Source organism: Calypte anna, chromosome 1, assembly GCF_003957555.1.
Source record: "Calypte anna isolate BGI_N300 chromosome 1, bCalAnn1_v1.p, whole genome shotgun sequence".
Classification (NCBI taxonomy): domain Eukaryota; kingdom Metazoa; phylum Chordata; class Aves; order Apodiformes; family Trochilidae; genus Calypte; species Calypte anna.
Window position 1 is genome coordinate 144,512,773 of NC_044244.1, and position 12,971 is coordinate 144,525,743.

Here is a 12,971-nt window from a genome sequence, read left to right on the forward strand (position 1 = left end):
AGAAAGTGCCAGGAGGATTATAAATCTCCTCTCAGCCCAAATAAGCAATCTATTGCTCCCTGACCCTCTCCCTCCCTTTCCCTCTCCTCCCTTCCCCAGATGATGTTCTCAGTGTAGACATGGCTAGAAGCAAGGCAAAATGTGAGTAAGGAAAATCAGCCACCAGGTGGTCACCCAGTTTCCAGCCTGGAGGGACGTGGAGATGGCAGGGCAATGGCACTTATCCAGGTGCTGAAACTGAAAACACAGGTGACATTTTATCAGACTGCATCATGGAAAACTTTAAAGCCAGGTATCTTCACCATCTTCAGGATTACGTGGAAGTTTAGAAGGAACCATAAATAAAAGTTGCATTTAAGAGCCAAAAGTGACAAAAACATGCATGCAGTCCTGTAGTAGATTTATCACCCCACACAAGCTTCTATTATACTAGAAATGCAACCAAATGAGGATGCCTGCACATTCAAATGAGACTGTCATGGTGTGTCACGGGGAATGCTGCATCACTTAGCAAGAGCCACAGTTCCAAACCCAATCTCAGGACCTCTGCTCCCGGTTTCTTGTGTTCAGGTTGCATCTTTCCACCCCACAGACCCTTGTAATGTCAGTGTTAATGCATGCACGAGCTGCTGTGCTCAAGGCATGCAAAAAATTTGAAGAATGAAATCTAAACTTTTTCTGTGTCGTGTGATTCTGGCTTTGTGTGCTCAGATACACCGCAAGCCTCCTTTACACTCTTAAATATTAACACAGCTATTCTCTTGATGTGGGATTCCTCATTATCATATGAATAAATGATTAATTGTCACCAGACACAGCAAGCGCAACTTTTATAACTATATGAATCAGCATTTTGCCAAACCCTTCAACGTTCAAGTGTTTATTGCACTTTATTGCTTCCTGGATCATTTAAAAAGGAATCACTGACAAGCCATTTACACAGGCTTGAAAGTCTGTCTCAGAAGTACTGAGTGGTTCTGTATTTCACAATGCAGACAGACCTTCTTTCCCAGCAACTTAATGCTGGGTCTTTGGCAAAGAACTCCACAGGTTGTTCAGCAAATGCTACTATTTGCAATGGCACCTCCTGCTTGATACCAGAAGATAACTTTAATGAAACTTTGAGCATAATTTTAAGTACTGTTCTAACAATCATGCTGGCTTTGGTGATGTTCTCCATGGGTTGCAATGTGGAACTTAAGAAATTCTTGGGCCACATAAAGAGACCCTGGGGTATTTTTGTGGGTTTCCTTTGCCAGTTTGGAATTATGCCTCTCACGGGCTTCTTGCTGGCCCTGATCTTTAACGTGCTTCCAATTCAAGCTGTTGTGGTGATGATCATGGGATGCTGTCCAGGAGGCACAGCCTCCAATGTCATTGCCTATTGGGTAGATGGAGACATGGACCTAAGGTAAGAGCAGCCATTCTCTAAATAATTCACATGGATTTTTACTGTGGAAACTTTATTTTGGAAAGTACTATCTGATTGTTTTTTCTTAGCTTTCCTGTCCGACGCATGGCAGACCTTTCCTGAGAAGATGTTTAGCTCTGCAACCACAGTAAATATATTAGCAAACATCCTTGTTTCATTGAGAAAGAACTGTGAATCTTAAAAAAAATTTTACTGTATATCTTTATGTTGCAGAAAATAGCATTGATAAAGACCTCTAAAATGCTGAAACTTATGAAATCTCTGTCCAAGTAAGAGCTACTTTTGTGGTTTTGTTTCTAGCATTATCTTGTTCACTAAAAATAAATAAATAAATAAATAAATAAATAAATATTTTAGGACCTAAATTCTGCATTACCAAATCATGGCTATGCAAAAGATCTTGAAGTAATGTTTCTTGAAAGACGTCCTGTGGAAAATATTTTCCTTCCTTTTTTTGCTCTATGCAATGAATAGACAGGCATAGATTATCTCTTTGGGAACTAATACAAACAACAACCTCTTGATGTAATTCTATCTTCTCCTGGCACCTTCTGCAGAAATCCTCAAACTGCAGGAAAGCTTTACAGGCCAGAAGCCACTGTCTAAGGCAGCCCTGCATACTGGGAGTAATGGAAAAAATCTTTTGTGGTGAAGCTTGATGGTCTCAGCAACAGAGTGCTCTGAAGCCAGCATGTAAGGCACCTGACATGACTTAGGACATCAAACACACAGGAGAAATTAATGCTACTCCTGATGCAAATGCCACGGGGGATTCATCAGCACTAGTAGCCTTTAAAAATGAGCCATCTCTTAATTGTTATATCCTGATTACTTTGCTCTAAAATAAACAGGGTCATTTCTCTGTTTCCCACAGAGTATTATAAATCGGAGCATTCATCCAATCTATCATATGCCAGTCTGAACTAGAAATGGAAAAAATAATAGAAGGAAGAAAGATGTGGAGCTAGGGTGAACAGACTAAGAATTTTAATATTTGTAGCTTTAATAAGACATTTTTTCCATCCTTTGAAAATAGTGAACTTTACTGCTGCATCCAGGTGTTAATTTAATACCAGCTTTCAAATTATATATGAGGTCAGTTCCACTAATCACCAGCTTCGTCACTCTGGAAGTAGAAAGACCTAATGATATCATTAAAGACCTATGATATTAGGAACTATAAGATGCTTAATTTCAACAAACACAGGTCTAAGAAACTGCAGATGGAAAGATATCCAGCACAAGTCTGAAATTCTGTCCTAATTCTGCCCTTAGAGAAATAAACTGAGTTAAATTATGCTTTCTTACCCCCACATGTTCAAAATTATGCCACTGAAATCAACAGTAAAAATTCAAACTGATGACAATATAAATATGGTAGGGTTTATATGCCATGATAGAGGTGGAATAAATTGAAAATATCCATAAAATGTTATTATTCAAGTAAAAACCTGTACCTTAAGAAGTCAAAGGCTTTTCACCATTACATTTTTGAAAATAATGTGGGGACCAGAGAATATGGGAGGTACAACAGAAATGGTAGTACAAATATCATCAGTTCTTGGCAGAGGAATAAAGATGTAAGAAGCATGGCTGGCTTCTGGAGCCAGCACAGTGTTACAGAAAGCCTGCTCATCATATCAGAGAAGGCTTTGCTTTTAACTGATAATATTTTATGCTTATACATAACAAATTGTCACCACTGTCTACAGTCCTGCTTCAAAACATCCCAGTGCAAATAGACCACAACTTAGAGCAGGAACTAATTTTCTATTGGTAACATAATCACAGGGAGATGAAATACGAGGTTTCAGACCTTTCTTAGTATCTCTGACCCAGAGGATATTCTCTAAAGCTTCCCATGGGGTCATCTATTTTTGAAGTCTCTTAATATCTGTATTGTGACCAACTGCTTCTGTAACACCTTTGCCTCTCCTCTACAGCTCTCTGCAAAGCTTCTGTGAGCTCAGGGACTGAGATCAGAGGACAGGCAAATTTTGGAGCAGAGCATAGATATAAGAGTAAAAATGTAGGAAATACAGAACTAGGTAAAATAAGGGTTTTTTATCCATGTGGGGCTTCATCTGACCTTAACTGCAGTCAATGGTTCTTTGTTCTGTGTGCGTAAGAACTCTCTTGCCAGAGACTCCTACCAAGTTATATTCAATGACTCAGAAGTAGAGAGCTATGGGAACTAAAATTAATTCAGATAGTCCCATGGTTTCTGTATTAATTGTTCTCGTTTTCTTTGGATCTACCCAGCTTGTAGGACAGGGTCAGTAGTCTCTTTTCTGAGGGTCATCCAGAAAAAAGGTAAATCAGAAATGAAACTCCTAAGGAAGTTTCCAAAGTCCCATGACTGGAACTCCCTCTCATTACTTTTAAGTCGGATGAGTATGATTTGTTGGCATAACTCTATCTGTTCTGTTAAGATTCTGAAAATTTCCTCCTTATTTTAGCTGTCTTGTTTTTTCTTGCTTCTTCATTCTTTAGCAGAATTCATCTTTAGTACAAGATATACCAAGCCTGATGGTTTAAAGACTTTATATTTTAAAACGTACATGTCCTTTTAAAGACCAAGGAAACAACAATACTTATTCTCAGCTTCACCAAGTAATTCTCAACATCTACTCCATGGCCAAGAGCAAACAACCCAGAAAAGTTGATTTCATTACATCACACACCCAAGACGAAAGATGAAATATTTTTCATGTTGTTAAATTTGGAGTGAAATGTTAACCCTCCAGAACTGCTGGTATAATGGAAAGCTCCATTTGATGTCCATCTGACCCTGACCAGCTTGCCAACCTCTCAGAAGCCAGACAGACAGCATGCAGACAGACTTGCCAACAGAACTGCCTGATGTTCCTGATGGCTGACTGACTGACTGACTGACTGCCTCGTTTGTGCTGAGAGTTACTGTTCTGTAGCTGCAGAACTGGTTGATATTTTATGTTCTTTTTTTTTTTCCAGCAAAAGCCATTCCTTCCATTTAGCTTTTTTCTTACCTTATATGCAGGATAAATTGGCTGCAGCCAGCAGCACTCCTTGCCCAACCTTTCATAAGCTGTCAAATTGGAATAAGGAAAGGAGAAAGTCTATAGGCGAGCATGAGATGAACTGTCACTCAAACCAATTTCTTTGCAGCATCAGCATGACAACTTGTTCCACACTGTTTGCAATGGGGATGATGCCGCTTTGCCTCTTCATTTACACCAAGATGTGGACTGATTCTGATGCAATTGTACTGCCCTACAACAGCATTGGTGAGTCCAGTGAACCACCACTTTTCCATATGACTCCCTCCTTTATCCTCCCTCTACTAACAGCCATCTTTATGCTATCAGCCTGAATTACTCCAGATTTTTTTAAAAGTATTATTCCTCCTACTTTCCAAGAATTTCTCTGAAAATTAGATACTTGAACTAACTGATTAGAAATTGATCACTTCCAGTCATCCACAGCTCTTCAGCACAAAGTCTTGAAGTCATTATCAATATGGTACAGAGATTTACCATAAGATTGTGCAGGTTTTTCTTTCCAAATGGTTAGGAGACCTGCATGATACTGGGATAAGAATATAAAACAATCTGTACAGGAATAGCTGCTTCCCCTGGATGAAAGTGTTTGTAACAGCTTTACAGCACAATCCTGCAAAGTGCTAAATGCTGAGGCCCTAATCTGGCAAAGTACTTCAGCACATGTGGATAATTAAGCAAGTGATTAAAACTGCTGAGTCTCTTTGAAAAGCTGCAATCTACACTGCCAGGAGTGGCTTCATTTGACTTCCTGTCATAAATCTCATCCAGCTACAAAGAGAAAATAGTCAAAGTATTTAGAAATACATGCTCCAGTGCTTTGCAGAGCTGTGGCCCTAGCGCTTATCAAGTGCAGTTCCATGTTGTGCTAATCTTAAAAGCCAGCAGAGCCACTTTCGTGTTCTTCAATTTCATTTCCCATTGTTCTGGAGAGAAAAAAGAAATTGTATACACTGCTTGTGCTTTCAAAATAAATGCAAGTGGGGGAAGGCCAAACAAAAGAAGCTGTAGACCAGTTGTTGATATGGTACAGTAGCAAAACACATGCAAAAAAGTGAACATTTAATATAGCTGCTCACATTACAGGATAGTGATGATTAACACACTCAAATTTCTGTCTGCCTTTCTGATGCAGGTGAATGAGCATGTAGCTCAGCAGAATGGCAATTACTTCAACAGGCTGCCAAAGATAACAGACTCTATAGGAAAGCAAAGGGGCAGGTGTGGGTGGAGTGTGCATGCATGCTCTGGGGTCTGCATTCCAGAAACATGGTCCAAAGGCTTGTTCCATACCCCCAGCTGCTCTGCACCACATCTGTCCTCCTATCATGGACTTCTGAATGATGTGTGGGCTTAACTTCTCTTCTCTCTTGGATTTTTTACAGGACTTTCACTGGTAGCTCTTGTAGTTCCTGTTTCATTTGGAATGTATGTTAACCACAGATGGCCCAGTAAAGCAAAAGTCATCCTTAAGGTAGGGTATGTAAGGCTGAGGCACTTGTAATTACGGACAAATTATGGAATCAGGGCACCACTGAAGCACTACATTGCGATTCATAGTATTAATATCTGACTTCATAAGAGCTGGGAAGTTTTCAGCAGAAAACAAATGAGACATTGCAGGAATGTATTCCTTTTCCCCTGCTCAAGCAAGCATGAGCTGCATACATTATTGGAAATCTTCATTAGCCAAAAAGCCTACTTTTGTCTTTGGCTGCAACTGTGTTAGTAATTGAGTTCAGTTTGTAATGTAAACAGAAATTGGAAGGAAAATCATTCAGGTTGACAGCAAGCCGTTTTTCTCTGCAAAATAATGTAAAATTAAAACATTCTGAACCAGAAAGCTTCCTACTTTTAAAAACCCTTATTGACAGGAGGTAATTTTGAGTGTGAAGTCAGTTTTTACTAAAAAAAAAAAAAAACTTGTTTGAAAATGTCCCAACTGTTAAAAAAAATCTAACAAAAATCACAGAATTCAACTATCTGTGCAAAATAGTTTCAGATGCACGAAAAATATGTGGGTTTGGAAAAAAACTATTCTCACCAACTAATCATAGTAGTAACAGCAACAACATAGCTGCATTTAGTGTTAACAGCAAATTAATCATTCTGAACATTAGATTTACCTCTAAAGTGATTGTTAGACGTAATGAATTCCCTTGGTCTTTCTTAACCTTTGTAAACATATCTTTTCTAAATTTCCTTAAGCAAAACTAATCTGGCAACTAATTATTCTACTTATACTTTGTTATCATTTCTCTTATCAGGTAGATTAGACACGAAGGCCCTTCTAAGTATAATTCCCTTTCTTAACTATTAATTTATTACATTGTATTTTTTTCATGCATTTGCAACTTCCTTATGAACTTGGATACTAAAGAGTTCTGGTTGTAGAACTGCTCTGTTCCTGCTAATCAGTTAAGGAAAAAGAATGGACTTGGAATTCACATGTAGAGATACTCTTCTTACTGTCTCAGCAAAACAGCATTTCATCCTCTTTCCTACCAAGTGGGTAAGCAACCCACAGGAGGGTCCCTTGACAGTTTCCTTTCTGTAGGACAAGGAAGCATCAATGTAGATTGAGCTGTAGCTGTCAGATTGAGATCCATACACTGAGAAATGGAGATAAGAGCACAAAGACAGTGTTCCAGGTGAAACAGAAGAGCTTGTCATGGACAGGCTATGTTTCTTCTTCCTGTGTGCTTGTGGCTAATAGCTCAGTCAAGCAAAAATACTTGTTCACTCAATGCTCTTAAAAAGACTTCAGCCAAAAGCTGATGAGATCAATTCTACGTGAATACACATTTTAACTGAGAAATGGATTCTCCAATATTTTGTCCCAGAAATCTGGTGGTGAGATCCCTGGGAAAATATGTCATAAGGGCAGACATTGCAGTTGGATATTGAGAAGAGAGGGAGTTGTCACATTCTTTGGCAAGCAGCAGTGAAGAGCTCAGTACATTTTGGCCGAAGGAAAGAAGCTCAACTCAGTGACTTATGTCTATGTAGAAATGCCATATGAGCTCACAGCCAGTTTTCAAACACAAACATTCAGCCACATTAAAGATTTACTCTTCTGCTTGGCAAATAATTCCCTTTCACTAACAGTCCAGCACCTAGCTAACAGATGCCATACGAAGCCCCAGAGTGTGACTGCCCAAGAAGCAGGGAGGAAAAGTACATTATACTAAATATTGAGCTGTCTGTTTCCCTGGGAAAATTATTCTAATGTGATCGCCATTCCTCTCTCCTGTCACACCCATGAGATTATTTTTAATCTCCAGCTCTAACTACAGCTATAGCCAAGGCTTCAAGAGACTAGTTTTACAGGTGTCTGATATAAATAACATATCTATTATAGCTGTGTCTTGATCTATATCTGTAGTCACACTGAAATACATCCTACATTTCCTGTTTGGGAAAAATGGCAGCTATCTAATCTGCTTGTCTGCAGTGAATTAAATGGCTGTAAACTTTTGATTTTATATTGAATAAGATGTTCCAGTGGCTCAGAGGCACTCACAGGCATGTTTGATGCTGTGTTTGATGCCATTAAATTTCTTTGGGTTTTCTTATTCACCCAGTTCCTCTCCTGTCTCCTCATAGATTGGTTCCATTGTGGGAGCAATCCTCATTGTGGTCATTGCAGTGGTTGGGGGAATACTCTACAGAGGCTCGTGGAATATATCCCCCAAGTTATGGCTCATTGGCACCATATTTCCAGCAGCTGGCTATTCTCTGGGATTCCTTCTGGCCCGTGTAGCTGGTCTGTCCTGGCACAGGTATAGATGCCTCTGTGATTAAGATTTTTTATCTTATTTCAGTTGTAAAAGAAGATTTTATTTAATGATTAATCAAAGCTGAGAATGCCTGCTAAACATTAGCTTTGCTACAGAGGCACTCATTCCCCAACCCTGTTTCTGGTATATTAATGTGCAGATAAAACTTTTCTTGTGCCCACCTTCATTTGCAGATTTTAACTATACTACTTCCTCCAGTCTTTCATATGCCCTTTCCATGCCCTGCACTTCAAAGGAAGGGGATGAAACAGACCTGAATAATAAGTGTATTGCAACTGCAGTAAAATTTCTCATGTAGATTCAGGAGCCTACAATTCAGAATATAATTACAAGAGAGGGAGATAGTGAGTGTTACCAAATATAACATGCATGGCTTGAAGGTGGAGCACAGTCTTTAACAAATGATGGAGTGCCAGAAACTCTGTGTTCTCTGGTGGCAACAACTATGTGACTCGTGGTGTGCTTTGTTGACTGTGTGAGCTGAAGGACAGCATTTTCTCAGCTAGTCTATGTTTCTTTTTGATCCAGATTACTAAAAAGTGTAAGAATGCACAGGCTGCTATTTCACCATTGTCTTTGTGTTATTCCCTTAAGATGTCGTACAGTGTCTCTGGAAACAGGCATGCAAAACTCTCAGCTGTGTTCAACTATAGTACAGCTCTCATTCACCCCTGAACAACTTGAACTGATGTTTACTTTCCCACTTGTCTACAGTATTTTCCAGCTGTTGTTTGCACTTCTTATTTTAGGAGGTAAAGTATGGATATTTTCTATCACAGCATTATAATTATCATCATGATTATCAGTCTTGTTTGGCATGGTTATGGGGAAAACAAGTAATACAAATTATCAGTTGGAAAATAGTTAGGTATATAATGACACAAATTATTACAGAGCATCGCCATTGTGCTGTGCCCTGTACCAGGAATATACAAGACCCATTTCAAGGTTTGGAAGAAGCCTTTTTTTTCAGCATGGGGGAGTGGCTCTCCAGCAGCCTCATGTGCCTCTAAACCAGGGACATGAGAATACTTCAGCATGGGGTTATTATCCTTGGCCAAGGAGGAGCAAATGCATCTTCTTCCACCAGCCCAGGGTGCCCAGGCATGCAGCCGCACAGCAGGACCACCCCTGCAGGCACACACAAACTCCTACTACCATCAGCTGTAGAGAGAACAGCATTAATGTGAGGAAATATCTTCCTGTAGAGGAGAAGGTCCCTTTTTCCTTCCACATACATCTCTCATGAGTTGCACAGGTGCTACTTCAACCAATATAACAAGGGTTGGGAACTTGTCCTTGTTGCTCACCCCTAAAACCATCTGTGACTATTGAAGTCCCACTCTCAAACCAGCCATGGTACCTGAGACCAGAGCCCCACCCAAGGGACACAGCCTGCAAGGAACAGCCCCAGATCCAACCTCTCTGGCAAGCAGCTATGTGGGGACAAGTTTGTGCCAGTTCCTGCCAAGCAAGACTAACATATAAGTAAGGGTCAGTTCGACAGACCCCACCAGGAGCCCAAAGGCTTCCCAAGCAAGATGGACAATAATTTTTAAAGTATCTGCACAAAGCAGTCAAGCACCAAAATCAGAATTTAAAATCTCTTCCTAGTTATTTTATAAAGTTACTTTTTCAGTGACAAGGTTGGTTAAATATAACTCTAAAGAAACTGTCTTGAGGTTTGTGATGGAATGTTTTAGCAATACAAAGAAGGAACATGTTGCGTGGTGTCATGGTATTGCAGTGTCTTTTTAAAACAATGTTATAATTTCTTTATTTAATAACAAAATATATATACCGATTCCCAGCCTACCGTGTTTACAGACGGCAAGGAGGCAAGACAAAGACGGATACTGAGAAAACAGAGGGAAAAGAGGATTCAAAATCAACGTCATCACATGCTAAAATAAATGGAGGATTCATATCAAATGAGACCAAATAGACGACTACCTCTCTTCCAACCAGCTGGCAAAATATAAGATATAGAGTTTACTTTTTTATTACATGCTGTTGGTTTATGGAAATATTTAACAAAAGAATTTCCGCTGGTATTGTACAATAAGACTGTAAAATTATTAACTTATGAAAAGTTCTTCTTTGATTTTTGGCAGTGTCTGCCAAAATTTTAGAATCTGGTTTCTAAGTTAATTTCCTGAAAATATTTAATGTTTTATTATGGCTTACATAATGAAAGGCAGAATGAAGGTGGGCTATTGTTAAAAAAACAAAAAGATATTTGCATTACCAACTTCAGTCCATGATCCTGCAAATCCATCTGCTATTCCTAGCCCCCAAACCAAACACAAAGAAATCCTGTAAAAGTGCTTTAGCAGGATTTGGTGTGGAAGATCTGATAAGGCTGGAGGACTTTTTGCTGAACATGGATCAACCATGAAATTGGAACAGGCTAATAATGAAATAAAATTTCATTTAGGTCAGTCTGGGTAGTACAGTCACTGCACTGTACTAATTGCTTGAGGCATTACTTTATTCTAAAGCTATAATTTTAATAAGAGCAAGGTACCTTATGACTATTTTTTTGCCCGAAGTACTAGAAAATATCAGCTTTGTGTGTTCAGTCTGGGTCTCTTAGGTGTTGGAAACAGGAACAGAGAGACAAAGCTGAGAGCAGGAGTGCAGAGTAATTTTTTCTGTCATAGCTGCAAAGGAGCAGGCAGAGATTTTTGAAGTGTAAGAAATTATCAACTTCTGCACTGAAAGGGAGGTCATTGAAAGTGGAACAAAATTATTCCTGGTTCATCCAGGACTACTTTCACCACTGTTAAGGGGAGACAGTAGTCCTTGAAGTGTGTTATATATCTTTGTTTATTTTATAAACCCAATAAATTTGAATGTACCAGGTGTCTGTGACATGTAGACACTGATGTGGTTTATAACTTTAAGATTTTAATTATATGAACCACAGAGAGAAATAATTGCATGTAAATATAAATTATTTGTCCCTGAAAATTTGAGTACACATAGACGGTTGTCCTAGGCATGTGGAGAAAATTGCTGTAATAATTAGAGAAACAGGGTAGTAAATTTTTTGCAGCTCTAATTTTTTGTGGATGCATTCAGTAACATTAGTCCTGTAGCTCTTATATAAAGAAAATATTCCAAGAATTTCAGATTAAATGAGTGAGAGGATGGCTGAACAAAAAATGCAAGAATGAGCCACCTGTCAACACATGGAAACTATACACCTCTTTGTCATTTTCAAGTGGACCTTCTGAGGTGCTGTGAGCTAATATGGCAGGTTTCTTACAAACACAACTGAAAATGTGTAATTGAAGTTCCTGATGTGTAGCTTTCCACTGCTGCAGAAATACGTCCAGTATTAAAAAAAGAATAAATTATTTCTATCTACCATACGTGGGGGAAATGTTCTCAGAATGTTCTTGAGTTTTGGGAGATTTGAAGGTGCTTCACTGTCGAGGGATGAGATTCAGAGTGGACGTAAACTCCAAAGGAGGAGTTTAACACTTAGCAAGAGTTAGCACATCACAAAACATGCTACGTTTTATAGAACAAAGATTAAACAGAAAAACACAGAGAAGTCTGTTATAGAGGAATCCTAAACATGAAACAGCACGTTCATTGAGAAACAGATAAGCTGCTATTTATAATATATATAGTAAAAAGGCTATTGTCTTTATCCTGTGTCCATAAAAAATGGGCAGCAGATGTTAGTTAGGATCATGTCTTTCTTACACGGTAAGCTGCTACTCTTTTCCTCATGCTGAAGTTCAATGCTTCCATGCAGATTTTGAGCAGATTTTGAAAATGTATTGCAGAATAATAGTTTGTCTTATTCTTTGTGTGTGTGTGTGTGTGTGTGTGTGTGTATTTAAAGCAACTGTGTAAACACTGAACTGAATAAAGTCAGAAACTATTTATAATTTTGCCCACTGGAGTAATTTAAAGTGGAAAGAACTGAGACTGAAACCTAGCATGCAGACAAAGTTTATGGCTTTGAGATGTAACAAAAACACCTCAGATTATGTGTAAAATGAGTATGTTTCATAATAATTTAGATTAAATGAACACGGGAAGTCTGATGCCAGATTTGATATACATTTTTTAATGGATACATGCATTTAGGGCCCCAGATGAAGGCTGAAGGCTGCAGTTTCTGCAGTCATTACAATTATATCTAGCAAGGGTCATATATTCCAAATTTTATGTTGAGCAAAGCTAGCTCAAAAGTCTTCACCAACATAAGCCTCTAGAGAACATCAAACCTAAAACAAAATCCCAGAGCTTGTTAATGCTGCTGGAACCAGGGTTATATTGATGTGACAGCTACTAAATCTCCAGATGTAGGAATCTGGACAGCATCAATGTCCATCACTGATGCAGCTGGACTGTGGTATCTCACAGCAGCCGAAGGGACTCTGGGGGACGCTGTGTCCTCTCCCCAAGTGTGTCAAAAAAGATGTTGTGGGTCTTTCATCCATACAAATGCTGAGGAGATATGGGCTTTGCAGCTGAAGGAGGCTGGTGGCCTCCAGCCTTGCAGTTGCAGTTGTCTCGATGTCATCAAATTAAGTCCCCAAATTGCAGTGATCAGCTTGTTCAGCCCTCTCTATGTCACCCCTCCTCACATTCTCCAGCATCACAACCCTATCAAAACCAGGAAGTATCACTAAGGCACCACTGCTAAGAACCCTTGGAGGGGAAGTTGCAGGATGTGTT

The 12,971-nt window shown here is 39.1% G+C and overlaps 1 protein-coding gene across 1 annotated transcript; it reads left to right on the top strand.

Annotated features, from left to right (window-relative positions):
* Window positions 1-989: 989 nt before the first annotated feature.
* On the top strand, window positions 990-10,215 carry SLC10A2 (solute carrier family 10 member 2). Its single transcript, XM_030465290.1, has 6 exons — window positions 990-1,411; window positions 4,580-4,698; window positions 5,856-5,944; window positions 8,077-8,252; window positions 8,865-9,022; window positions 10,082-10,215. Exons 1-6 carry the CDS (start codon window positions 990-992, stop codon window positions 10,213-10,215), a joined length of 1,098 nt encoding a protein of 365 aa, XP_030321150.1.
* The last annotated feature ends 2,756 nt before the right edge of the window (window positions 10,216-12,971 follow it).